General features: G+C 46.4%; 10 protein-coding genes across 10 annotated transcripts; 4 read left to right on the top strand and 6 right to left on the bottom strand.

Annotated features, from left to right (window-relative positions):
* Positions 1-2,019: 2,019 nt before the first annotated feature.
* Positions 2,020-3,795, bottom strand: SERLADRAFT_349935 (uncharacterized protein; the record flags this gene model as incomplete). Its single annotated transcript, XM_007320031.1, has 8 exons — positions 2,020-2,232; positions 2,307-2,360; positions 2,403-2,648; positions 2,695-2,780; positions 2,841-2,901; positions 2,959-3,055; positions 3,110-3,159; positions 3,235-3,795. Coding segments are annotated over 8 exons (1,368 nt in total), but the record flags the coding sequence as incomplete, so codon positions are not given.
* A 600-nt stretch (positions 3,796-4,395) lies between these two features.
* On the bottom strand, positions 4,396-5,436 carry SERLADRAFT_393548 (uncharacterized protein; the record flags this gene model as incomplete). Its single annotated transcript, XM_007320032.1, has 3 exons — positions 4,396-4,657; positions 4,726-5,118; positions 5,175-5,436. The coding sequence occupies one exon, from the start codon at positions 4,990-4,992 to the stop codon at positions 4,771-4,773; it is 222 nt and encodes a 73-aa protein (XP_007320094.1).
* Positions 5,437-6,118: 682 nt separating this feature from the next.
* SERLADRAFT_439630 (uncharacterized protein) lies at positions 6,119-8,083 on the top strand (the record flags this gene model as incomplete). Its single annotated transcript, XM_007320033.1, has 6 exons — positions 6,119-6,314; positions 6,431-6,599; positions 6,670-7,031; positions 7,106-7,357; positions 7,473-7,831; positions 7,886-8,083. The coding sequence occupies 6 exons, from the start codon at positions 6,119-6,121 to the stop codon at positions 8,081-8,083; spliced, it is 1,536 nt and encodes a 511-aa protein (XP_007320095.1).
* Positions 8,084-8,235: 152 nt separating this feature from the next.
* Positions 8,236-11,112, bottom strand: SERLADRAFT_471322 (uncharacterized protein; the record flags this gene model as incomplete). Its single annotated transcript, XM_007320034.1, has 11 exons — positions 8,236-8,537; positions 8,602-8,796; positions 8,860-9,167; positions 9,236-9,371; positions 9,427-9,482; positions 9,538-10,054; positions 10,115-10,126; positions 10,187-10,229; positions 10,302-10,390; positions 10,605-10,972; positions 11,039-11,112. The coding sequence occupies 10 exons, from the start codon at positions 10,716-10,718 to the stop codon at positions 8,493-8,495; spliced, it is 1,515 nt and encodes a 504-aa protein (XP_007320096.1).
* Positions 11,113-11,289: 177 nt separating this feature from the next.
* SERLADRAFT_471327 (uncharacterized protein) lies at positions 11,290-11,728 on the bottom strand (the record flags this gene model as incomplete). Its single annotated transcript, XM_007320035.1, has 1 exon — positions 11,290-11,728. The coding sequence occupies one exon, from the start codon at positions 11,453-11,455 to the stop codon at positions 11,297-11,299; it is 159 nt and encodes a 52-aa protein (XP_007320097.1).
* Positions 11,729-13,118: 1,390 nt separating this feature from the next.
* SERLADRAFT_471328 (uncharacterized protein) lies at positions 13,119-14,173 on the top strand (the record flags this gene model as incomplete). The annotated part of the gene is made up of 2 exons (XM_007320036.1): positions 13,119-13,678; positions 13,738-14,173. The coding sequence occupies 2 exons, from the start codon at positions 13,460-13,462 to the stop codon at positions 14,065-14,067; spliced, it is 549 nt and encodes a 182-aa protein (XP_007320098.1).
* A 939-nt stretch (positions 14,174-15,112) lies between these two features.
* On the bottom strand, positions 15,113-17,650 carry SERLADRAFT_416439 (uncharacterized protein; the record flags this gene model as incomplete). Its single annotated transcript, XM_007320037.1, has 9 exons — positions 15,113-15,525; positions 15,627-15,739; positions 15,802-15,949; positions 16,011-16,328; positions 16,415-16,713; positions 16,774-16,827; positions 16,892-17,213; positions 17,269-17,289; positions 17,338-17,650. 7 exons carry the CDS (start codon positions 17,082-17,084, stop codon positions 15,364-15,366), a joined length of 1,287 nt encoding a protein of 428 aa, XP_007320099.1.
* A 427-nt stretch (positions 17,651-18,077) lies between these two features.
* Positions 18,078-19,553, bottom strand: SERLADRAFT_471331 (uncharacterized protein; the record flags this gene model as incomplete). Its single annotated transcript, XM_007320038.1, has 3 exons — positions 18,078-18,899; positions 18,957-19,351; positions 19,401-19,553. 2 exons carry the CDS (start codon positions 19,004-19,006, stop codon positions 18,704-18,706), a joined length of 246 nt encoding a protein of 81 aa, XP_007320100.1.
* Positions 19,554-26,119: 6,566 nt separating this feature from the next.
* On the top strand, positions 26,120-26,570 carry SERLADRAFT_393562 (uncharacterized protein; the record flags this gene model as incomplete). Its single annotated transcript, XM_007320039.1, has 1 exon — positions 26,120-26,570. A coding segment is annotated over one exon (198 nt), but the record flags the coding sequence as incomplete, so codon positions are not given.
* Positions 26,571-26,731: 161 nt separating this feature from the next.
* SERLADRAFT_338187 (uncharacterized protein) lies at positions 26,732-27,190 on the top strand (the record flags this gene model as incomplete). The annotated part of the gene is made up of 1 exon (XM_007320040.1): positions 26,732-27,190. A coding segment is annotated over one exon (459 nt), but the record flags the coding sequence as incomplete, so codon positions are not given.
* Positions 27,191-27,667: the final 477 nt, after the last annotated feature.

Genomic DNA, 27,667 nt, shown 5'->3' on the forward strand with positions numbered 1-27,667 from the left:
CCAGAATTTTTGTGTGCAACGCTACTGCATTGTTGTCCATACAGTATATTAAGACCAGGACAGATCACAGTTTAAAGTGATGGTGAAATCAATGTATTTTTGGTCAAGTTGCATATTTGTCACAGTAACAGTTTGTTATATATAATGCTGGGTCAAAAGACTAATGACTTAGCTGAAAGCAGGCAGTAGTAATAGTATGCAAGCACTGGCAGTGGCATATGGGAATGTCGTTGGTATAGTTGAAATGCAAGTTGCACCAGTGCAAACTTGAAGTTCAGAGTTGGGGAAGGTGGCAGAACCTTAATATTGTTATTTTGCTTTATTTATTTACTAATTGGCATTATTTTGTTTTTCTGGCAAACCGTATGCACATCAAAACACAGACAGGTGTCCAAATTGACACAACAACTTCCTCCATACTGTTGTTTACCATCAGTTCAGATGGGGGGGGGGCTGTTTGGAAATTTCTGAAAACCACTGTCATTTTCCCTCAACAACTTAAACCATTGCAGTTCTATGTATTCTTACCACTTACTCCAACTTTCCTAGCACAAAATCCTGAATTAATGAGTGAGCTCCTTCCATGTGCGTGACTTTCAAGAAAGTAACACTCTACTAAGGTACTACAATCTCAAAAAGTAAGTTCAGGTGCACCACACTCAAAATCATGTTCAACCACCGATAGTGCCAAGCGGAGCTCCAGCTTGGCTTGTGTGACCTCTGTGATGTCTGAATAGCCTCCCATCTGAACCGACAGTTAACAACAGTACAGCTAAGTGGATATTGATAAACCACCATGTGAGAGCACACATACAGGAAGAAAAAACAGAGTGTGAATAATTTTACAGTGCTGGTTACCAGCATGTGATTCTGTCAGAGTCTAACCACATCAGTTTAGCCTTTTTTTTTTAAGATTTAGTCTAATATTCCAACTCAAATCAACTCAGTGGAAAGTCAGTCAAACTCCTATGCATATAATCTTTCAAAATATTGGTCTATTGTTATGAATTTAACCATAAATGGAGTCAGGGAACAGTCAGACTGTTTTTGACTTTAGCCAACTGAAAGACGTCAGATTCGGTGGCAATCTTTGGTGGTGCAAATAAACCAAAATCTGGCACCACTACAAGTTTTGCCAGCCAGCCATATGTGTTATGCTCAACTCAAGTTTCAGTAAAGTCTTGGATAATTATATAATCAAATTATCTAATCACAATTTCGGTCAGATGTACACACATATGTTGACTGGTTTGGAGTCTGGGGAACAGTGTGAGTCCTAAATAATGAATAGTGGTGGAGATCAAATACAAACTATACAGTCGGAGTGTAAATAATGCGGATCGCAATATGTTACAGAAAAGGAAGTAATTACATAAAAAAAGGAAGAACACAGCATTACTAATCAGAAATTTAATTTACCTCATTTTGCAGAGCAATCGACAGAGCGATGGCCGTTTGCTACCCACAGAACCCTCCTCAACTAACGCTTAGAGTCGGGGATCATTCCATTATAGTATACATCGTACTTGCGCTTACACTCCCAAATTCGAAGATTATCTTGATAGTCTGTAATGATCCTCGACTCTCGAGACTCTCATCTGTACTGATGTCCGACATTAGCCGAGCCAAAAAGTGCTCTGAGGCTGCTCTATGATAGCACTTTTGACGCGGTTGGACATCGCTGAGCGCTGTTCGATACTTGGGGAAAGAGCTATTTCAAGCACGGTACTTGCATGAGCATGTCAATGAGCTCGCCGGAAAGTACGGGTCATAAAAATGTAACCATTCTGAGAGCGCTGAGCACTTCAAAGTATTAGTAATATTCAAGATAGTAAGTGTATCACCAGACCTGCACCCTCCTAGGATATGTGAAACACATATACTGCAGCAGATGAATTCTAGGCCGTGATTGTGATCAGAAGCAAAGGCGGTCTCGATGAGAAGATGTCAACTCCATACGGTATTCCTACAACTATCATACACAGCAGCGACAATTTTCTTTTCCATCATCCCATCCCCTCAGATTTCTCCTGAACAAACCTTCTCCAGCCACTCTACATCGCTCCTCACCGTCGTCAAGTTTTCATGCCCATTCTTAGTAATCAACACAACATCTTCGATCCTTACTCCGCCGACGTTTTCGTACTTCTTGAGCACCTCGTGATCGATGTGCTTCGAGTCACGCACAGGGGCTAGCAAATGGGGCGAGAAGTAAATCCCAGGCTCCACAGTCTGCACAAAAAACCAAGTCAGACACCATAACATAGCAGATAGACAAATGAAAACTAGTATAGCGAAACACTTACCACAACCATACCCTCCTCTAATGGCAATCGCAATCTCAAGTACGCATAGAATGCCTCATTGCCCCTGCTTCCCTCCTTCCCTATTGTTTCATTAACGGCTGGCTTACTCGCGCTCGGCACATCATGTACGTCCATGCCTAAAGAGTGGCCTACACCATGAGGAAAAAATGCAGCGCTCACGCCAGAGGCGAGGATGGCCTCTTCGGCATTCCACGAACCCGAGTTGGTTGAGTTGGGCGTCTTGAAGATGCCGAGGCGTTGGAAACCCTTAACGAGAGTCCGATGGCACAGTAATTGAACAGCATCCCAATGGAGGCCTGCGCGGAGTATGTCCATAGAAAGCTTCGACGTGTCACTATTATGATTTTACACATACAAATATACTCACTTTTTGCATCTCAAGTACAAGTTCATATATAGCCTTTGCCTCGGGCGTGAACTTGCCACCATTGCCTACAGGCATAGTCCTGGTAACTGTAACAAGTGAATCAGTCCAATTATTCAAATTATACTGTATCAGAGATCACAGCGTACTATCAGAAGCATAACAGTTCCATTCGCATCCAGCGTCAATGAGCAAGACCTGCGGATTCAGCTCTCGATCTCCGCCGTGAGCAAACTCGTTACGATTGTGATGATCGTGAGGCTTCACAGGCCCCCAAGAAAATTCACGATCGTTGCAGCAGTAGTGCAAAGTTGAAGCTCTTGTCGAGGCAGCGACTATAGGCAAATAAGCTTGATGTACAGCCCTGATATTTAGATCAGCTCAAGCTCTTCAAAGTCGCAGCTAAAAAAGATCGTACCCTTCCCTTCTGCATGACGCTACAAAAATAGCCTCTGCTTCAGCTTCTTTCTCGATGAGCCATTCTCCAGGCAAAAGTGGTCTGTCAACTCCAGCGCCTTGTTCTTTCTGGATCTTTCCCTGCACGGCTTTCCCTAGAACTCTCATGACGACCTCATGTGCACGCGAGCTAATCTCGTTTGCATGTTTGATGTACCGAATCTCATCCTCATCCTTTGTTAACCTCGCGCGATGGAGAGCTGACAAGAGATACGCATCGGTCACCGCGCCAGATGGATTACTAGGAGACAATACAGCAGACGTGTACTCCTCTGGAAGCTCTGGGAAAAGGGGCGAGTTCCTGGGAAGAGTATGGAACAGTGCTTCTGGAAACGCTTTTACGAGATCCTGAATAGCTTCAGGTAGAGCAGTTGGGTGATCGACCTTTGTCACCTCATGCGTCTGCTTAGCCACTTCCAGCGAAGGTGGGGGTACACTCCACATCATGTCTGCCAACTCTGCCTTTGGGATAAACAGATCAATGACAGGGGTCTTTGAAAGCGATGTCGAAGCCTGGTAAACGAGGAGGAGGAAGGAGGCAGGGACGGTGCATCCTGAGAGATAGTAGAAGTTGGACTCCTGTCTGAATGGCATCTCGCGATCGGTGTCATGTCTAAAGGGTGTATGTTCCCCCGCCAAAAGGACTATCTGAGGCTGCGATAATGTAGCATAGCATCAGTGCTTGGCACCTTTGTGGAGCATGGAGTATACTTACTTTTGCCTTCTCTGTAGCCGGTAGAAGCTGCACGAGCTTCTCGAACGCTTTGAGAGCATGTCTTTGGGCTATAATGAGGTTTTAGTTGGGTCCTTTCTTCATGAGAATTGACAAACCAGCATAAACCATGATCGTAATGTCGATGACGATGACGGCGAAAGCTAAGATGTCGCAGTGTGATAGGTCCAGGCTATCGCTTACTGGAAGATATTTCCGCACCAACATGCGTCAACGATATCCACATTTTATCACGCCGATGGTGAAGCGGTTATCATGCTTGCCTTCCAAGCAAGCGGCAGGGGTTCGACTCCCCTTCGGCGTACACTGGTCTGTGTATGTAATTTTTTTCCCCCTTCACGGCATTCGAAGACCCACACCAACCAAGTCGTCACGGAATTGTAATTGACGCCGTTTGTGATTCATTCTTTTTGTCACGGTTTTCGTATCGCTGGGCGTCGTAGCAATGTTTTCGACACTAACCACGCAGTCGTCGTCAATTGAGCCTCTCCACGGTTTTTCTCTTACCTCGTTACCCCTTTCTCGTCCTGCTTCCTGCTGTGGTATGACATCCACTCCGTCAGTCAAGAAACCACTTTTCAAGCGCAGAAGGCTTGGCTCGTCGCCAACTTCAACAGTCACAGCACTTGCACTGGCTCCTTCCAATGTAAACAGCGCTGTCGGCACCAACAATACGTCTTCAAAACCACTTGTGGCAGGCCTGTCCTGTACATCCTGCCACCGTGCGCTTTTCCCCGGCTCAAGGTCTGGTACGGGGGCGCTTTTACTCTGTGCAAGGTTCGTACTAGCAGCTATAGAGCCATATAACCGAGATGCATCTGAATAATGTAAATCCTTGCTTGTAGATGTGCATCACCGACTTGCATCATCTGCTCGCGCACGTGTACCGCTCACAATCGCACGCCGTCCTTCCCGCCCACGCCCACACTTTCACATTCGCTGACTTCCTCGCCTTCGCCTTCCCCCTCACCATTCGTATCACTGCCATACATATGGCCATCACCCCGCCGCCCTGCTCTCTCGCTCAATACGTCGACCGCAAACTGTGACGTCGCCCCAGTCGTCGCCGGCAGGAGACGAAAAGCGAGAGACGGAGGCGATGGTAATGGCATATGCCATGGCCAAGGCAAGGAAGATAGGGATGAAGGCGATGAGGAGACGATCATCGATGGTCAGTGGCTTGTCCCCGGGTGTGGTAGAACTTTGTGTCGCAATTGCTCTGTGGAGAACGTACAAAAGTAAGACCCAGAGTCGGATATTTCACCAGTATGCTAATATCAGTTCATGTATTTAGCGATGGCACAGTCTGTGTCGACTGCTTTGAGCGTATCTGACTTCGTCGTTGTTTTAGGAGGGAAGATACGTACAATATTATGATATACTGATTCCACCTTTCTTGTTGTATCACATCCATGTGTTATGTTACCATTCATCCTTACACTGCATCATTCCAAATCATTACAATCTGCATGGTTTCCAAGCTTTCTCTTCTCCTCTCAATCATCTTCAGATTTCTGTTCACCCATTACAGTATTCTTGTCTTAATTATTCTTTTTGAACCTTCCCCCATTGACGGTATCGTGGTTAGTGTATTTACTTACTGGGAGTTATAGTAGACTCATGATAGACTTCAATTGACCTATTTAGCGATTACTGGGTTGGGTTCAGGCTACATGCAGGTCGCGCACTCACGGTTTTGACCACGTACGGCTGATATATAACTACACGCTTGCTCACATACTTATCCCCTCGCCATTCACAAGGAGTATACCATGATCACAATATAGCCAGGTTATGTTCCAATGAAAGGTGCAGCACGCAATCAAGCTGACGTGTTTTATCTTGCTTCGCCAAGGCTGTGCCATGTACTTCCTCCTAGTATGTTTCCGGAATGACTCCGAGTCAGAGTTGGAAACGCGGTACCGCGTTTGAGTCTACGCGCCAACCATCATGCTTATCCTGAATGTCTTGACTTCAATCACTTCCTCGTAAAAGCACATTTTCTCATTTGAAACTTCATCGACAGGTTTACTTCCGTAGCCTGAAGAGCTCCGAAGTAGCTAGCGTTATCGCTAAGGTGCCTGGTCTTTTGGTATGATAGGATCCACCTCAGCTCCGACCTTCAAGAATGGAATACTGCACTGACGAGTTGATGTTTTATCACTTCAACGACATCGTATGTCAATTTCACGCTCCATACGTCCAGCTTTCTTTCTGCAAATTGCATGTAATGACGTCATGACCTTCTACAGTACCATCCAAACCCAACTCCTAGGCCGTTTTTCTCATGACTTACGGAGTGCAAAATCAGGTCTCATAGACGACGAGAAGCCTTTGACGGTCTTTAGTGGGGATGCATTTAGCCCATCCCTAGAAAGCTCGGTGATGAAAGGCGAACACATCATCCCCGTTCTCAATCATCTCCTCGTCGACAGTTGCATGTTACGGAAATCATGGTATGTCTCGCAGTATTTCAGAATGTCTCTCTCATCATTTGACTTTGATAACTCATTGCGGTGCACAATTCTTTGTCTTTGTCTGTGTCTCTAGATTTTGACTTTGGCGAAGACATTCTCTCGGCTCTTTCAGAACAATGCACGTTCCGCTGGCTACTCGCCAACGCCGTGCATTCCGATGACCGTCTGCTTGCTTCAGCGAAGGAACACCTCATACTCCGCCACAGAGGCTACAACATCGGATTCTTCGGTCTTGCAGGAACGTCAGTCTAGTCTTTCTTCTTAGTCCTGTTTCACTAGTCAACTAGTTCACTGATGTCGCTATCAATCCAGTGACTGGCCATCAAACTGCCAACATCTCCCAATTGATTCGCGCATCCTCGACCCAATTCCCGTCGCGCAGCGCGTCTCTCGTCTTCTTCGATCCAACGGTGCAGATCTTGTCATCGCTCTCACCCACATGCGTCTCGAGGAGGACATTAAACTTGCCGAAGCATGCAGTGAGGACGTCGACCTCATCCTTGGCGGGCATGATCACGATCCACTCGTCCACGGATCACATATGTCAGCGGTTAACGATATATTTCAAGGGAAAATCAAAATCATCAAGTCGGGTATGGATTTCAAGAGCTATAGCATCGTGCACCTCCACGTTTTCCGTAAGGACGGCAAGACAGGTGTCGAAAATGTCAAGGGTAAGAAAAGATCAACTCCATCCTTTGTTGGTAATCTGTGTTGCTATGACCTCTAAAGTGATTTCTTATCGCAGTACATCTAATGCGAGATATATCGCTTCCCAAACACCATCCCGAAGACTCAGTCATACACACCATTCTGTCATCGATCCAGAGCAGGATGGCCACCGTGATCGACAAGCCCGTGCTGTACGCCGCCATCCCACTTGACGGTCGCTCTTCCATCGTCCGCACTACAGAAACAAACCTTGGGAACATGATCGCAGATGCCGTACGCGCATACTACGACGTTGACATCGCGCTTATCAACTCTGGAGGACTACGCTGTAACTGAATATTAGAAGAGGGCGAGTTAAAGACCTCATCGGTACGTCCCCCTTTTCCGGGCTAAACCCCCTTGCCTCCGCGTCTTATCATTTTGTTACAAAACTGCATTACTAGATATCCTTCCATTTGACAATCCATTCGTAGTAAAGCGTCTACCTGGGCGCACCATCCTATCAGCGCTAGAAAACTCAGTATCTGATATCGTTGACGGCCGGTTCTTCCAACTCTCCGGCTTATCCATCAAGGTTGACTCTTGTCGCCCCGTTGGCTCCCGCATATTAACTGCCTGCCTCGTCCGCAGCCACTCCTCCATTCCATCCTTAGTACCACAGACAGTTCATCCGATGAATGCGCACGAGACAGGTGTCACGTCAACACCGCTCAATTCAGACGCGCAGTACACAGTCGCGATGGTAAATTTCATCGCAGAAGGCTTTGACGGCTATACTCTCTTCCGAGACGCTCCAGTCATTGTGAGTGTGGAGGGGGCGATGACAGACACGGCGCTGTTGCTTCAAATATTCCAGGGGAACGTTCATGCCAGTTGTGGGGAGGGGACTCTTCTGTCTGAATACGGCTGTAATAAAGGAGAGGACAAAACAGACGCCGCCATCGATCGTGCACGAGCGGCTGTAGTGGTGGGCAGAACGGAGAACAGTCTTCCCATTGTGCGCCCACACGTCCAAGGAAGAATAGAGAATGGAATACACCTTGCATCACATTAATCCGTTCAGGCGCCGTGGACAAGCGCGTTCTAGTCATTCAAATACTCAGATACGCAAAGAAAAAAAAAGCCAAGCCAAGCCAAACCCTCAAGTCTTCAAACAGCGCTCAACCAGACGGAGTCCCGAAATCCACAATTGTTTTCCCGGTTCAATGTTGCCCACTACAAATACAAGCTAGTTATGTACAGCGACAGTCACAAGGGGTTATCGGGTATATTCAAGTGATGTCTTCTATCCTGAAAATAACGGAGGAATAAATAAGAAAATGCTAATGCAATGTCCGTCGAGGCCTTGCAAATCCCATGTCCGGTCAGCCCTGCGCATCCCATCATAAACCCAAGGATACCGCTTCGTTTCTTTCGCCGGAAGTCCATAAAAAGAACAGTAGTGCGATCACGAAAACCACATCTCACATAGAAGAGCTCGATCGACCTAGCCGTACCCACAAGCCGCCCTATCGCCAAGCATCGCGTCAGTGAATGTCAAGATTTCCATGCAAGCCCCCCAAGAACACTCACACTAATGAACAGTGTCATTGCTGCCTCTGGGCGAATCATCTCAACAGCCTTTCGCCCAGTCCCGCATTTCCACTCAGATGGCGGGAGTGAACTCTTGGGCTGGGCGTCCGTCGCAAGCGTAAAGGTGTCGAAACGTTGTAAAAGCCTCACGAGAAAAAACATAGCCTCGTTAAAAGCGTAGTTCTGGCCGATACACTACAATTAGAATAGGCCTAGATTAGTTCAACATCAAGGAAAATATGGAGTAGATCATCGTACAATACGCGGACCAGCGCTAAAAGGTGCATACATCATAGGATTCGCCGTAAACTTCGAGAGTTTCTCAGGGTCAATCCACCTCTCCGGATCGAACTCATCCGCATCAGGGCCCCACAGGGTCTTGTTCCGCTGCATCAGAAGCGTCGAATAGAAGAAGGTTGTCGTTTTTGGCATGTACAGTGGCTGGCGGGACTCCGAGGGGTATGTAGGGTCGGGCGACGGAAGCGTACATGACGTGGGTCTGCTTTGGCGTTGGTTGATAGGGACTGGGGGGTACAGCCTGAGCGTCTCATCAATGACGGCCTTCACTGTAGAGGGACCGGGGTGAGTGTATTGCCCAAGGAGGAGTATAAGTGGAGTGAATGGAGTAACTTACTGTACCTCAGTCGTTTAATATTTTCGTAAGTGGGTGCCTCCTGGCCGCAGTTGTCCAAAACCTCCTGGCGCAGCTTTCTGGTGACGTCCGGATACACAGCCATGAAATAGGTCACGTAAGTTAATAAGCAGGCCGTCTAGAAATGTACCATCAAGTTAAAATCGACCGTGTTCAGCGGAGACCTAACTGACCGTATCTCGCGCCGCCAGTAATATATTCAGCAGCTGATCACGAATAACACCAGCGTCTTTACCAAATCAGCTAGTTAGTCTACATAATTAAAATTCAAGAGGGTAGCTGACCTTCAGTGCTGTCAGCCAGATGCTGTAAAAAGGTTTTATCTTGCAAATTACTCTGTACACCGGCCTTCTGCATGGCCGCCTTGTGAGACAGCGTGTTCTGGACAAGCGGGTCGATCCATTGATTGATGGCTTTGACATAGGGAGCTGTCTTGTCCTCAAATAACTCGAAAAGAGGCCAGATGTTCCCTGTGCGTCCCCGCAGCGTGACGATTTGCTGAACAGCCTCAAAAGCTTGGACAAAGGATCCCCAAGAATCATTTGTTGCGGTTCCCTTGGCACTCATATCTTCGCATCCGGGCACCGGGAGTTTCCCGCAAAGCGTATTGAGATTCTGGCCGAAGAGGAACTCGGAGGATGCGTCTATAGTGAATCTGGCATAGAGGTCCTGAACATCACAAGGTCTTCCAGAAGAAGCGATGTTTGACAGGATGGCCAGCGTGTGATGTGTGTGTTTCTCAAAGAGCTCAAAGTCTGAGATGCGATCACGGGCGAAAAATGGGCGAGCCATGGCTCGATGCTAAATGGATCAGTGTGGCGTAAGCATCGTGCGAGGAAGTCAGAGAATGGCAAGGCGGACCATTCTCCATTGCTGTAAATGGAACGAGATATCAGTATGAGATAATGCGAAGAGATGGGAATCAAAGCTTACCTCTTCATCACGATTAAAGATTCCATCACCCAAGAAATTCTCTCTAGAAAAAGATGTGATTAGAGTGAGAAGCTGGGCTGAAAACGCGGGAATATAATTAATGGAATAGTCTCACAATCTCTCTTTTTGGGCGGTACCTCTCCAAAAATGACTGAAGCCGGTTGAAAGGACGTATTTAGAATGTTCTTGGTCCATGCTGATAATCTGGGAATCACGTAAGGGGTGTGAGCGCTGCTTTCTGAAGTATCGGCAATTTAAGCCGAGACAAATAGGGAATGGGGCATATGCCGGTGGGTGGTTCGTGTCAATCAATCATTGGCACGAGTTGATTAGCGCTCCAGAGAGCCATAATCAAAGGACAACGTGGATCAAGTGATACAAACCAATTGATAGTAGATGAGATGACAGTAATACTCACATTATCAGTCCATAGAAAGCGGGTGTTGAGAGTGGTGCATTGGTATTCTTCGAACAACTGGAGATAAGGTTCGTATATGTAGCCTTTCTTGAAGCCCTTCTTGAATCTAAGCATGACGTCGATATTTCCTGGCCATTTACCAACGACGCGGGGTATTGGACGCGCACCAAGGCGCCTGGCCTCACGCGCCTGTGCGAAATCAGAGTACTGTACTCTTGCAACTGCGGCCAGGACTATAGAGAGAACATAAGCTGGCAAAGACCAGTAGCCGAGGCGAATATGTGTCCATTGGGTGTAGAAAGAGAGGGCGATGGGGGGCAGCACCAAAGCCTGGAGGATGTCTCTGGCTATGCGAAGACGAAAGTTACCTGGACGAGAAGTAAGCATGGGTGAGATGAGACGAGGGGCTAACTAGAAAGCGAGGGGAGGAGAACCTTATATGCGATCTGACGGGACACAAGTATTCGAAACGAAACCAAACAAGTAATTGATAAAGAATTGTGAATTCACTCCAGTGCTGTCAATCCACGGTGAATAAAAGTATGCGAGTTCAGATCACGTCACCGTCACATCGGCCCCACCTCCGGCCGAGACTCCGCGCCAATCGCTGCGTCGCCGTTGTCGTGCAAGGGGACAGCCCGACGGCGGCCGAGCAAACAGTCTCTTCCGGTGAGACCCCAACACATGTTGTATTATATGGTCATGTGACCTGTGACTTTCAAGCTTTTACACTTGGCTATCAGTGAGATCTGCCAGACGCATCTCGCTCTTTCTGTCTCTTCGCGCGCCCACGCTACCCTGCATCCCTTCTCGGGACTGTCAGCGCTCGTCTTCATCCACTCCTCGCCCATCGCATCTGATTCATACGTTCATGGCAAATGCGAAACAGAATCAAGGTCGAACACCGAACCCACCTGTCTTCATAATCAGCTAGCGTGGCGCCGCTGACATGATCAGGTACTTTTCATCACCCGTGGTGCCAGCTTGTATGTCTTACTCAAATGTGTCGCTGAGTATGCTCACCTCCGGGTTTCTTCAAACTAACCGCAACCATAATTAAACATCCGTCCTCCCATGAGGCCCGTACCCGGTGTGGCATTACCTGCACAGACAAGCACAGATCACTCGGCGACTCTTTTCTCCAGCGGCGTAGATCACAACAACACCCACAACACCCACATCAAACACCCACATCTGGTCACTTTTCATCGAACTTCTGACGAAACAAGGTGGTACCGCACGGATATTTGGGGGCCTTTGAATGCACATCACCACTTCGCACATGACTATCAGCACAAATAAGCAATATCCACCTCACTTGAAACACGACTCAACCATAGGCTTGACCACTTGTAACTTGATGAGCCCTGGCCTCGCTCCCTTGGTTCTGTCTGACTAAGCCTGTTAATCAAATACAAGACCCCGTCTCAGCTCAATGGACGTAACTGATCTTTCTTGATTACACCGATCGCGTGACCTAACTACTTAATTGCTTCGTACGTTCCAAAGGTTCAAGTGGGTCCATTCGATCGGTATGCATCAACTCGTTACAGCTCGAACGCTATGTTTCCCGTCGTCATCTGGTACCACTATTAGTATAATCATACGCGCCTGAAGGGGCGTTTCTATCCCGCAGGTTCAAGACGAAGACGTAAGTAAGTTCCTTATCACTTTACGCGCTTTTCTTCTATTGCCACGCTGAATTCCATGTAATATCGCCTGTACAACGCGATCTTTTTACTCTTTTCGATCACATCGTATCACTAAAAAACGAATCAACATCCATATTTTCCGAGCATTCTGATCATGCACGCATATCAAACGTTTGTATCATGGTTTTCAGATAACATGCCATCATCTACGATTGCCCCAGACCTGCAGTAACCCGCGCATACAACCAAGCTCCCGAGATGCACGTAGTTAATACATACGTTCTCGGCGACACTTCAGTTAAAGCATTCTCAAAATAAGCAGCAACCCAATTCTATCATCACTTATCAGATATGCTTGATACCCTGATAATTAAACTCCGAGAGTACGCTCAGCGCCCTACACCTGGACAGATCTTGGAACTAGCGCCTCACTTACCCCAGCGAGGCGTCGTATTCACTTTACTCGTCGGGGCTGTGTTTCCAACAATCTAGCTCTTATTACCTATCTGTTTGTCACCTTGTATTCAATCTTCGTGCTCAACCCTACAATACCATGATTCGAAGGCGCCCAACCTTCCCAGCGAGGCGTCGTACTTTTCGTTCCTCACGGAGGCCTTTTAGTTCCGTGGCGCGCAATGCAGAAATGTTGGAGGAAGAAGTGTGTGCATAGTGCCCTGCACGCAAAAACAGGTTCCCAGAGAACACTTATTATTCTGGAAGGAAGGGGTGAACAAACACGCAGGTCAAATGAAACAAACTCTGTTTATCACCGCGCTCTATCCAAGTACGTGGGCGGAAGCTGAAGAAGACGTCGAGTAAGAGTGAGAAATTCGAATCTGATGTTTGATGTTTGGGCTTTTCGAGCTCCTTCCTTACTAAACAAACTTTCAACTCCACTTCACCTGCAGGCGTAGGATCCTAGCACAAGTCACATCGCCCAATACGTCGAACTAGAAGCCTGAAAAACGAATGCACATTCCTTGCGCTTCCGAAAAGCGAGCCAGCGCCCATTCTCCTGCAGGACCGAATATCACATCATCTCAACCCTACCACATAAATCCTCTGCGGTTGTATTTATCAAGGCACGAGGTGGCACTGTTTTTTATATTTTGATTACCAGACAAATGTTATTGGGTATCACCGGGGGGCTTCGGATCTAAAAAAACGTCCATGTGAATTCCAACCCAGCAGCGCAGCCCATGGATGACAATGGCATCGCGCCTACATGCAAAGCAAATATCAAACTCTGTCAACGCTCACGTGAGTTTGACTTCCAGGTTTATATCCAACCATACTAGTCTGGAGAGCAGGCACAAGCGACAATATAACTATTCGAGCGGGATGTCGTGCTTAATTCGGTTCTATTCACTCGCGCTCGCAGATAGCAATATCCGTACGGCGAAAATATATCAAGGAGTAGAGGTAGGCACTTTTCCGTTCATACCTTTTGACATGATGCACATGAGATTCACATCACGTAGGGAAAAAAAGGGATCGGCGTGCCGTATTACCATATAGATCATCCGGTCTTGGTGTGTGTTACACCAGCCGGACGATTGCAACCTCCGTGCCCGCGGGGTCGAGAGAGACGAAAACATGTGATTTACGTAACATCTTTTGCCTTGCTCATATTTGTCTCTATGAGTATTTCTGCCATATCGATCAGAGTCGAGCATCCGACTGCGTCACATCTTTCACCTCGTTCTGAAGGGCCTGAGAATGACTGTACAGCATCTGTTCAGAATGTCCAGGATGGAAGGTCTATATCGGGACCAGGCACCATTCACCATCCACCATCTGCACTGGGATAGAGCTTACTATACTCTAGGCAGATTAACAGTGTCACATTGCGATCACCAGGATCCGGGAAAAAAATCTATCATTCGGAGCATAGTGCCATGGTTGCGGATGCAAGTTCAAATGGACGCGCGGGCATCTAAACGAGAAGCCAAACTTGCAATCTGAATGCTCGCAGTGAAATTTCACAGGCCAAGCCGGGAAGTCCCCTGGGATGAAGGGCATTCCATGGAGAGATTCTCTACGTATGCACAAGGTTTAAAAAAATTTACAGCCAAACGGAGATGGCAAAATCTCCTGCGATAGTTTGGTGCCAAGGCGAAACGTTCGGGTTAGCGTAATCCTCGCACCTCAGCTGCATGTCCATTGATTTTCATAGAACCTTGTACAATCAATTGAAATATATCAATAGTGCATGTCCTGCTATTTTCTGCGAGACGAGATCTGGGAACTCGGAGGATGGACCCGGAGGATGGATAGCGGAGGCTGTTTACCTCCGTAACCTAGCCTCTCTAAAATAAAGTGATGAGTGCGACGAAAGAAAAAACACTCCTAGCGACAGCTTCTGCTAAGCAACTCATCTCAAAAGACCGGATGGACAGGTGGATTCAAGTCAATGACCGCATCATAATTACGGCTTCATTTTTTGGTAGAAGCTATATAGGAGAGGGGCATGATTCTGTCCCTAGGCCGGCGGCGACCTGATCCAACTTTTATTGATGTGGGGCTGATTAGAGTTTTCGTGCTCATGTGTGAGCATAACATACAACGTGTACTGATAGTGAAACAAGCTTGTAACAAGCGTTGCATTATGCCGACTTTCACATTGCAGTGAAGAAAACTAGGGTGGTAACGCGAAAAGATTGAGTTGCGTCAGTTTGGCGGGAGAGCGAACCTGGTTTTCCTAAATAGGAACCCTTCTTCGTCTCGTTCGCGAAAGTGGGTCAACCTCTGCAACTTGCGGGTTTGTGTTCAAACTTCGCACCTCCACGTTAGAACCCCGAAACTCTGAAACCCGGAAGCACAGAATGCTAGTGAACTTGTGACTGCGATGAACTAAATGAAATAATAAAAAAATATATATATCTATCACTTGTACAAATTTTGACACCGGCATGAACGTGTTTTTTAGCGAAAAGTAAAAAGCGTGAAAGCGTAAATCTGACAATACAAGGTATGGCAGCTGATATTACATAGACTATCCTACACAGAAAAAAAACCAAAGAAGAAGAGGAAAAAGCAAGCACGCAAAACTCCGTAGATAAGAAATCCAACAAAATGTACATCCTCCATCACTAATACAAGCGTCATCATCTTCTGATGCTATTGTGCGAAGAAAGTGCCTCCGACATCGTAGCTGGCATCTCTTTCTGCAGCTTGGCCAAAAATCTTGAAACGTTGAACCCGTTATCAAAGTCAGTGATATCCATGCCGTTCCCGATCTCCGCGATTTGTGAAGCTGCGGCAGCCATCTAAGCAAAAAGGAACAGAAAAATGGGAAGTAATTAAATTCACTGCTGTAAGGTAAGCTGTGCCCATGCTCGTCGGGCCACAGCAACGGGGGGTGACGTACTCGTATCAGCTGGCCTTCTGGGAACTTGTCGCCTTTCGCTTGGGTCTTCTCCCCTGCGATAAGTTCTTTCACTAGCAGTGGTTCTGCTGTAAGTGGACGGCCCAAGCCGATAACTAGATTATTACGGTTAGATTAAGGATATGAGAGAGCCTTTTCGAGTGAGAGAATCACGCACTATCTGCGGCTCGTTCGTCTACAGCTTTCGCCATGATTGCTGCAGACCTGAAGCCACCGGTGACAGCAACCTTAGTCCGCTTGATATGAGGACGCAATTGTTCGGCAAAGTCCAAGAAGTAGGCTTCACGAGCCACCGCAGGTGTTCTCTGCAAAGTGGTAAAGAGACTCTGTTTAGTACACGTAGACGTCTCCTAGCTTGCAGCATACCTCCTGTGCGGAATGAGAACTTGAAATAGCTAGTTCATACGTGCCACCACTAAGTTCGATGAGATCCACTCCCGCTTGTTCAAGTCGCATGGCGATCTCTCTTGATTCATTGGCGCTGAATCCATCCTGGGTGAAATCCTGAGAATTGAGCTTAACTGATATTATAAACTTGGGATCATTGACGGTCGTTCTGATAGCGGCAATAATCTGAAAAAGCAGTCGCGATCTGTTGGCGAGTGTGCCACCGAATTCATCTTTCCTCTGGTTTGTGCGCCTTGAAAGGAATTGCGCTAGTAGGAAGCCGTGTGCAGCGTGTAGCTAACCCCACAAAATCACAATTATAAAAATCAGCCGTCATACTCTGGATACCATTTCCCATGGCTAGTAAAATAATAAACCCGTACTTGTACACCGTCAAATCCAGCTTGGTGAAGAACACAAGCTGAAAACGCAAACCGATCCACGATGTCTTGAATAGCCGGCCTCGTTAAGGGGGATGGACGTCCAAAAACGACACCACCTGCAGGGGGCTGCTCGATATCAGAGGCAGATTCTGGGTAGGGTTGGATGTTGATTGAAACTTGTCGACCTGGGTGGCTCAGCTGGCCTATTACTAGGCTCCCTCGCGCTTTAGCAGCTCGAGCTAGCTTGGAAAATTCGTCGACGTAGTCGGACGGAAGGTCCCAGTCGATGATAGCATTTCCTATGTAATCATATGTGTCAAGTTAGTAGTTCTAAAAAGAGTGAACATGAAGCATCATACCTGTCGCTTCTAGGTGATCATGTTTGATTTGAATGTTCCCTGTAATAAGAATACCTGATAAAAATACAAGATGAGCTAAAAGCTGGTACTTTAAAATCAAGAGATGTGTTATTATCACCTATATCGCCCCTGGACCAAGTGTCATAGAGGCGTATGAGCTCTTCAGTTGGTTGACCCCGTTCGTCGGAGTCGTATGTAGAGAAAGTAGCCAGACGCTCAGACATGGCACTCTTCATGAATCTATTTTTTGCTATTTTACCACTAAAGGGAAACATGATTGGCTGGGCCAGAATGTGAGCTGTGCGTGACATGTTAAGGCAAGACTGATGTTCGTGTCTGTAAAAACTTGGAACTTTTGGAAGTTGGGGCTGCGAATAGCTCTGATGTAGGTGTATGTGGACTTTCTGGTCCTGAAAGAACGCTATAAAGAAGTTAATAGGCTATGGACATGAGTAATACTGCAACTTTTTCGGCACGAGGAGTAGTGTAACAGACCGTATTTGCAAATCACGGTCACTAGCAGAAAATGAGACGTCAAGCGATGCACGACGGAAACACACTCACCGTTTAACGATAAAGAAGGGCCGCTGACTTTGGCAGATATTCACATCTTCATCAACGGTCTTCCAGGAGAAGCGCGTCTTTCCAGCGAGATCTAGCCTGAGATTGGTTTGTTTCGATCCTCTTGGACTAGGCGGAACAGGCCGAGGTCGTACCGTTGAGACCGTGACTCTCGCTGTGTGTCTCTGATGCTACTGGGATGACAGCCGAAATCTGGCCTGGCCACTGCACCTTAAAGATCTTAGTGTATCAGATGCGTGTTCAACAATGCATAGGGCTGGGTAGTAGATGTGTGTGATAGGCCAAAATCGAATTAGGTTTAGCACTGGATGGATGCCGAAAACGCAACCTTGATACCTGCCTAAATAGGATACTCTATTAGATGCTAAGGCGAATACGTAGTTTACAGAACTCGTTATGCTTCCTATCCTACCTGAGTACTAGTAATAGTATTCTTACAATCTATGTTGGTTGGAACCAACGTATCTTTTAGCAGGCAATTGCACATGTTCTCGGTTGGACCTCAAATCGTTATATAACAAACGTCTTTGCGGCTCCCACTGTAAAGGGGTGCAACAAATGATATTCATCGATTAGGTGATGGCTTTGCGACAGTCCGTCTAAACGTTCCGTCTCGAAGACGGAGGTTGTTATCCTCCGTGGTCCAAATAGGATGCCTGCGCACCAAGAGCGTGCCAAACCAGTCCCATTTCCGTACGCTTATCGAACGCGAAGCGCGATGGAGAAGATAATTTAAGCATGTGTATATAATCTAGCACCACCTGAGCACGGAGGATCTTCAAAGCCGACTTTTTTTCGCCGATATCAATGATCCAAACAGAAGCTCTTGCAAATACATTCACTTCCCAACTTGGCCCATCCTGGCTCCTGTCCGTCTGGAGATCGTGGAAATGAACCAGAAGACTTATGGGGCCGTTATTGGGTGAAACGAGTTGAGTGTCATATCTGGATTTGCAAAATTGCAAAGAAAATCAAACCAACGGTGTAAACACGAGAAATGAGCATGTGCCTTCCGGTGGCATAGGGCGACAGAGGTAACGCGACGAAAACGACATCGCCAACTCGTCACTGCGTGTAACATTTACAAAGCTATACATATGAGGAATCCAAAGAAAAGGACTTTCAGCCGATATATAAAAGGACAGATTACTAGAATCACTCGAAAGATGATAATGATCATATGCAACCGCAAGCTTTGGAACGTTGCGAAGGCCGTCCGTTAAAATAAGGCAGAAGGATCCATAGCCTAGAAAGACCCATCCGAAGATGAAATTCTGTGGCTGAGAAAATAGAGCTTGAAGTATTCCGTGTTAGCAAAAGATAGCAACGCAAACGTGAATAAGTTCGCTCATAGTACTTGCCAATAGCACACCGCTACCACCCAACGTATCCCATCGGGTATCAAGAGCACGTTTTCAATCCAGGAGCCAATCCAAACATTAAAATCACAGCCAAGACAACATGTTTCCGCAGTACCGGTGTCTTGTCTAGCCTTTCTGTTTTGCATCGCAAAAGCCGACGGATTGACAACGGTGGGGTCGACTCTATAACCGTACCTAAGTGTCTGTCTGACTATCCTCTATAACCATCAGCAAAGGTACCTGTGCACAATCCGCGACAAGCACGGCCATCCTGGCGCACGGTGCGGCATAAGCGTCCTGACGATGTCGCATACACAATAGATGCCTATGGGCAACACCGACGACAAAGGAGCTGTCGCAAGGATAGTTAGGGAAGACCCATCGTGGGTACCTTCTCGGGGGCGATGCAATGGGTAGTCTATCGAGCACTAGACGAGCGTGGTGAACGGAGTTTTTCCCTAGAGTTTTGGCTAGGCTCGGACGTCTTGGCTTCACAGGGTGGGAGCTTGTGGGTCACGATGACAGCGATGCGATTATTTCCAGTACGTCGACATGGCAAAAACTCCTTGTGTGCTGTTTCCTTGGAGAGGCGTCGCAAAAAGCTGTCACCAACGTCATGATACATGAGATCAGGGCTAACCTAATGAGCTATTGCCCACAATAAACCAGTACAAACAAGCTTACCCGCTTCGTCTTAGGAGTGTCTGCAGATAAGCTTTCTGCCAAGCAGCTTGGGGGAATACGACCGTTGAGTGGGAATTCAAAGGAAGGACGGTTAGTTTGTGTTGTACGTTGATGCATTGACGTTGCGGTGACGGTCGAAGAGAGCAGTATCACGGCATTTACCGACGCATCGGTAATTGTCTTCTTTGGCTGTTTGCACCGCTTTCTACGAGTTGCACTCATCGCGGCTTAGGCCCAGTCAAAAGTGACAAGAGGCTGTGAGTGGCAGGTAGAGGAACCTAGTAGTAGTCAATTTTGCCTTTATAAGCCACTAACTCACAGCCAAAATCTCGACGAGACTCTACAAGAGAGCTATCAATATACAACCAGATCAAAGGCCTCTAAGAGCCTCTAATTTCACACTTTCGTAAATAGTTGTCAGTAGAGCTACTTAGAGTCTGCTAGAGACACTTGAAAATGACTGGATTGCTGGTAATAGTAAAAACGAGAGTGTACATCAAAAAAACTAGCTAGCGACGACGAGAGCTAAGACATGCGGAAAGACAGGGAGGAGATAACATGGTGGATTAATGAACTAGTTGATAGGTCTTGCAGGATATTGGTAGTGTAAAGAGGAAGGAGGGAGAGACACAGTATTGCACTGTGTGGTGGAAAAAGCTGTTACAGTACACAATTTTCGGACCTTTAATTTTCATTCTCCTCTTTAACTTTATACTGTAGTTTTCACACATTGTGCCATGCGGCACTTTCCATTTTTGCTCAAACCCCACTGTCTCGCGCTACACTACCTTTATTCTTATTTTAGCTACAAGTCTCTCACGCAGTGGGGCTGGTCACACGGGCTGCACCCTCTGACATCATCAGCCACTGCTTTATCAACTGTATAGTACAACATGTACAAACAACCTGTAGTAGTATATATACCTCAATAAGATCCAGGAGACTCCTCAGCGAGTCCTCCTGTTGTATCCTCACAACTAACTTGTTGAAGCCTAACGGGTAACCACTCCCTCATCATCCTCTCTATAGCTTGTCTGAGTTGTGCGCCAGAGTAACAAACTCTTGGTTGTTACAAAAGCCATGTTGCATTTGTACTCTAGTCTTTGCCGGTCTTGCCTTCCGGTACAGACGGGGGTGGCGACCTGTTTCTTCATCGGTTTCATCATCTTCCTCGTCTATGGTTGTACGATAGTGCCCGGAACCTGTTGTTGCAGATGGCACAGTGCCGGGCGTGGCTGGTTCGGGGGTGGGTGTGGTGCGCTTGCTCAGCTGCTGTGAAGATTAGGGATAGTTAACAAGGTGTATATATGACTTTATGCACCGAAAAGTAGCCAAAATCATCGTTGATCTCGTCCGGAGCAGTCTGGAAGAGACCACCTGAAGCTAGAGAATCCTTTTCTGGCTGAAGCTGCTCATGCTGTTGGCCGTCTGGTGTATCTGGGGAGAAAGGGGTGGTCCTTCAGGACCGAGTGCCAGCTGTGTGAACCTTGCGACATTTACAAGGTGGAGCACGAGCTTTCGGTGCGATGCCAGTCTCTTCTTGTAGCTCTCACAGTAAAGGTGGGATGGCAGTTCCCTCGGATTTGCAAAACTTCTCGTGCCAGTGAAAAGCGCTGTCATGCACCAAAGTTGATTGGTAGCATGGACAGGTGTCAATAACGAAGCGAATATTCAAAAAGACTCGCCTTTGCGCCACACAGGCACAGTGCCACATGGAATAGTAATTAGTATTGCCTTTTTCAAACTTGTGGCTGATCAGCACCACCTCTATACACAGGCACAGTGCCACGTGGAATAGTAATTAGTATTGCCTTTTTCAAACTTGTGGCTGATCAGCACCACCTCTATTAGGCAATCCAGTCACGCTCACCTTTGCTTTTCCATTTGGTACTTTCCGCGTTTCGGCATTTCGGCAAATTTTGCCGTCACCACTGGCTACACATTGCATTGCGCCCTCGCTTTTGTCGTTTCCTTCACTTCCCTTCCTTTGCCTAGCCCCACCATGGGTCCCTTACTCTCGTTTTTATTCTCACCCGACGGTCATTTCTGGATCCCCATTTTAGTTCACCTCCTCGTCACCTCCAGCCTCCTCCTCCTCATCTTCTTTGCTCCCCCACCATTTCTGATGTCACCACTTCCTATCCGCTTCCGTTGCCGATCCGTCGACTACCACGTGCCACTGCTGATATTAGCAAAGCCCCAGCGGCCAGTTTAAATAGGGCAACAGGTTCATCTTTATGATGTTGATCTACCATCATATACTATCAAAACATCGGTCGCTCGTCTTGCCTGGTTGGAGCGCGGGTGGGTAGTTTTTGAGCTGGAGAAGGTTCATCCCCTTGCGTTGCCCATGTTCATTGCTGTCCCATTCACTTGGGTACATGTAAGGACCGTTTTATTATTTTCCTATCTTCACCATGTCTTGGTTCTCGAACACTTTTCCCGTTACACCTCTGGCTCTAGGGCTAGAGGTATCCTTTGCCGTTTTACTTCTCATAGCCCTCACAGGCTTTCTTAACCATCGCTACCATTTTATATCACAGATCAGAGACTGGGTATCGCTCCCAGCCAGCCAGCACACGGAGTAAGGACTGGTAGTAAGCATCTCGCCAACCAGCTCCAAGCCTCAGTAAAGCCTGGTGATACTAATAAACACCTTATTCAGGATCGTACCTCACTATGAGGATACGGTTCCTGAACACGCGTGACAATCCTCTATTATTAGTACAAGTCTCTCACCTGCTGATTAATCAAGTTAAAAGTCGTACAATAGTTACTCTCCCTTTTTCTTATTGGTCGATTGATTCCTCAGACCACTTTTTGTATATTCTCCTTTCGATCTGAGGAACGAACCGTTCACTATATAAAGCCTTACCTATTCATGTGTGGCTCCTTAGTTTTCTATTACTGAATTTACCCGCTTTACTCCTCAACTAAAACCCTTGAGTTTACTCCCCAGTCCTCTACTTGCTATATCTACTAGCATCTGTGGACCTCAAACTCATCAAACCTCTTACTCCCTGCAAGTGCAGTAGAAGGCAGGTTTTGTTTTTGTTATAGTTTATTGTTGCCTCACAGCTGCCTGGGACTCACTTGTTCCAAATTGGGACTACTCCTCTCCCTCCCTCGTTTGACCAGGTGGTCCAACACAACCAGTCCATTGGTAAGGCCATGGAACTGTCGGATTTGGACTAGGTGGTGGACCGGTGGCTCTAGTTTCTTTTTTTTCAGCAGAACATTCATTTACAGTGCGATTATTTTTGATTTTTGAATCATTTTTATGGACACATATTTTTTAGAATGCCTGACTGACAATAAAGGAACTGTGTTGATACTGATAGTGTTTTGCCTTGCCCTTTTTTTACTGTAACTTCCCATGACATCATGATTTTCCTACTCTCTTTTTGCTATTGGACTTTACTTTATGGCTGTACAAACCTGTGACATTACTCGCAGCATTCATTGTTCTATCCCTTTCTTTTCCTTTTTTTGACAATCTTATCCTGTACTATCTATGCAGGATTCGTCAGCATATATTCCTTCCTTCATGTTCTTTCTCATTCTTTTTGCACAGCTATACTGTGCATTGCCTACTTTTCTTTTACTATATAAACCCCTGTATTCTACCTTGTAAAAAAAGTATAAAAAAAAACAAGAACTCAAATCCAGACTTCTTCTCTAAATCTCAAGTTCACTACTCTGCTACTTGTGATCCAGTGTGGTCACAACACTTCCCACTGCTACCACTGTTAACTGCTGTCATCATCACTCGTCACTTTTGAAAATCATTATCATCCCTTCCGATTAGAGTCCTTCTGAGCACTACAGTTTGTGCATCAGGAGCCTGCTATCACTGGGAACCTCATCACCTTGTCATCTCATTGTTCTCAAACCTACCTTGTGCTACAATTAGCAAGGTAGTGCTCGTCTATACTCATCATAAAGCCCCTATCTTCTATGGTTCAACTATCCCTCCTCCTCAAAACCCACACCCATACATCTCTGGGTTTTACTTTGAAGGATCGTCATACATACCACCCCACGAACAACCAGAGCACCCACTGTTCTAGGAGGCAAAGCCCATAAACAAGTTCCGTGGAATCTGGTAGGATTGTGTATTAGTTTGTTTTTGTGTGTGGTTTTCTAACAACAGTTCTCATCATTGACATCGCGTTGAAGGTCTTCTACACAAACATCTAAATGGATCTCTTTTTAGAATAAACATGTGCACATCAACACACACCTTGGGATTTTTGTGGAAAGTGGCTCCAAAGAAGAAGAAGAAATGTCAAAAGAAACATGTTTTTCTACTGTAGGTTTTTCTATATGTTTATTTTTATTTTTACCAGAGTCAAGCACCCTAGTATTTGTCTCACCGGGGCTACGGCCACATTGTTGTGGTTTACTTCAATGTTAAGAGGAGTGAAGGCACCCAAGTGACCTAAGCTCCAATTTCTTTTCCCTGAGCCTTTATTTCAGCAACTTGCTGATCATAGAAGAAGGCCCAGATCTTGTAGTCGAATGGCCAGCCAGAGTATTGAGTCAATTGTCCAGCTTTTCTGTTTCTAGTTGGCACACCTGGCACCCTTGGTTATTATTATTTTTGTGTTGGGTGGCCTGCACCCCCTTTCTACAGTCTTGGGACATGTGTCCCTCCTGGCTGCAGTTGTAGCAGTTCCCCTTTAATCTGCACATCTGTCTGTCTTGGACTGTGCTGATATCCATGGGGGCTCCCTGCCCTGGTTGCAGCCCAAACAGCTTGAACCCGTGAGAGTGGTTATGGTTTTGGTTTGATGACCCAGGGCACCTCTGGGAAAAGTTGTTTTTGATGGTGGACCCACCACCAAATTGCATAGTGTAGAGCTCTATGGCCCTACCAATTTTGCAAACCTCTTCAGCCACTTGTGCAAGGTATTAACTTTGTATTTTCCTATGAAAATAATGACTCAGTCTGATAGTAAAAGGCTGAGGTGTCAGGTTCCATAAACAAGCATAAAAGTAGAAGAGGAAGATTCCAAAGATTATTGTCTAAATAAGGAAGGTGTTTCTCATAGTTAGGAATGAGAAACTTGTCCTAAAAGGAATGTATCTAAAAGCTAGCATGTAGGATCAAATCATAGGCTGAAAATGTATAAGGTTATTCTGTCATTGTAAGTAATATATTCAACACAAGGTTTTGTTAGTTTTGGTGATTCTGCACCTTTGTGCTACCTATATATTTTCATTCCTTTCTCTATCTATTCTTCTATCATTCACTATTGATTGTGTTCTCTATTGTTTCGCCTTTGTGGCTGCTTTGTTTACCTTTGTTTACAAAACTTCGGACAATATTGCAGAGTCCAATGCTTCCTATTCTCTAGTTACTCACATTGGACTCTAAGTACTGTATACCTGTCATACTCTCTAATATTCTCTAGTTACTCACATTGGACTCTAGTTCCAGTCCCTGATTGCTCTCAGCAAGTGGCTAGACACTTCCTTCAAGCTTTGTTCTTAATAGGTTATGAGCCCTGTGCTCTAGCCATCTTCCTGACCTCATATCTCACCATCCAAGCGTCCTACTGCTTATCCATCGTAACCATTGTCTTCTGGGACTCTTATTATCTCATCCATCACCTCAGATTACTCTGATCTCATCTTGATCTCCAACAACAACTCCTTGTTGCAAGTTACCCCCATTTCGGACGCTTTTTTGGTCTTATCTGCACCATATCTCGCCCAATCCTTATCTGATTGTCCTGTAACTTCTACCATCGTCTTCTACGGCCTAAATAACCCTAGGAGACCTGTCAGAGCGGTTGGATTTGAGCTGGATCTTTCTGTGAGCCTTCATCATCATTTGATCACCTTTTGGCCCCCTATTCCATATCTCCACACCCTGTGCTCGGATCTTGGCCCTATTTGAGCCATCTACTACCCTATACTATTGCACTTTACACCGTCAATTTGGGGGCAATCCATCCACTCCATCATCCTCTGTGAAGTTCGCATTTTTGGCACTTTCACCCCTATTGGACTCCTATTGCATATCTCCACATCCTGTGCTTCACTTCCTGTGATATTTGGGCCATCTATTACTCTATAAAAACGTTCCCTATACCTCTGATTTGGTGGCAATCCATCCATCTTATCTGTCTCTGCATCAATTTCGACTTTTTGCCCTATTTTTCGCTTTTTGGCATATCTGGTGTGTGCATAAAGCTCCAATCTTCTCTACTCTGTCCATTATCAGATAGAACAAGCCTATAGACTGTGAAGCTCGCCTGCATTGCCTCAGTTTGCTGTTGCCTAGAGCCTCTCTCAGTCTGCGGTGTTTGGGGAGCTTAAGTCACTTTGTTGACTCATATACAAGCCCTATTAACCAACACTGTCTCGAGGCGATTTCTCTGTTAATATCAGTGTGGAATTGAAAGGGGAACACAGGCGTAACCCTGTAGCAGCACTAGGAAGCCTTAGCACCCTCCTGGATCGCTTTTGGACGCTTTTTGGATCCTATTTGGACCTATCCTTGCGCTTTCTGACCCTCTCCATATCCTCTCTCTACCGCCTCACCATCTTATCTGCTCGCCTCCTACTGTTGCCCATTGTCTTTGCCACTATTCCATCGCCTATAGCCGTCTCCTACATCATTTATCATTGCTCTATTGTCTTATACAACACCCATCATGTCTGACTCTGATCCCAAGTTCCATCCCTTGTCTGGCACTAACTACCCCCAGTGGAGTGGTGAAATGCAAGCTTGGTTGATGACCAAGGGACTGTGGAGGCTCGTCTCTGGCACTGAAAAGTGTCCTGGGACTGACGCTGAAGCAATAGAGAAATGGGAGTTGAGAGCTGAAAAGGCTGCTGGTGCATTATATCTCAATGTCACCAAAGAGCAGCGCATCCATCTTGATGGCATCATTGATGATCCTGTCAAGATCTGGGAGAAACTGGCAATTGTGCACGTCTCTAAGAAGCCTGGGACGAGATTTAATGCCTATGACGACTTCTTCTCTATCAGAAAGAAGGAGGACGAGTCCCTGCAGTCTCTCATGACCAGAATTGACGAAGGCATGCATCAGATTCAAAATCTTCGTCCTACTGGCTTTTCATTGTCTGAATTGGACGATGAATTGACATGCATGGCCATGATTAGGGCGCTTCCTGATCAATATGCCCACTTCACTTCATCTCTACTACTTCTGGGCACCTTGGACAAGACCCAGCTCAGGGATGCTTTCCTTGCTGAAGAGGTCAATCACCGTCGTCGTGCTGAAGTCGATTCTGCCTTGCATTCTTCGTCTACCACTGCCAATAGCACCTGCACCCATCCTAACTGCCATCATTGCAACCAATCTACCACCTCTACTCGTGTTCAGTGTGATTTCTGTGGTTTACTTGGTCATACCCAAGACAAATGCCACAGATACATTGCTAGTCACCAACAGGCAGTGGAGGGTGCTAAGAATCGCTACAAGCGTGGCAATAAGGCTCAGGCAGGCTCCAGCAACTCTCAGAATACCTCTCAGCAGCCCAAATCTTCGCCCAACAATGCCAATTCATCTACTGTGGTCACTGAATCAGCTGGGAATGCAAGTCTTCGTTCCATTCATCCCTCTGATCCTCATTGCCCTCTCCAACTTGATGCTGACATTGATTGGAATGCAGACACAGGCGCCACTTCTCATATGACACCTCATCGTCATTGGATGCACCACTATACCCCATATCGTGTGCCAATCAAGCTGGCTGATCACACTGTTGTCTATTCAGCTGGTGTTGGTACTGTGGTGTTTAATCCTGTGATGAATGGCAAAGTGGCTAGGGCTGTGGAATTCTCTAGAGTGCTCCATGTACCAGATCTTCGAAATAATCTCCTCTCAGTCTTGTATTCAACTCGTCAAAGTGGTTTCAATGTCACTATTCCGTCTCATTCCATGTCCTTTATGCGTGACAACACTCTCTTGTTCACTGCAACTATCAATGACAACAATGCAGCATTCCTTGATGGATCTACTGCTGCTTGTGTTGAATTGGGACATTTTACTGCGACTATACCACTTGATTTGATGCTCTGGCATCGCAGATTGGCTCACCACCATCATGCTGATGTCAAGAGACTGATACAGAGAGATCTGGTCACTGGGCTTACACTGGAATCCAAGGCTGCTCCTGATCCTGTCTGTGAACCGTGCTTGTCTGGCAAGATGCATGCCAATCCATTCCCCTCATCTGATACTCGCTCTGCTCATCCTTTGGACCTCATCCATTCTGATGTACACCAA

Source organism: Serpula lacrymans, assembly GCF_000218685.1.
Source record: "Serpula lacrymans var. lacrymans S7.9 unplaced genomic scaffold SERLAscaffold_9, whole genome shotgun sequence".
NCBI lineage: Eukaryota > Fungi > Basidiomycota > Agaricomycetes > Boletales > Serpulaceae > Serpula > Serpula lacrymans.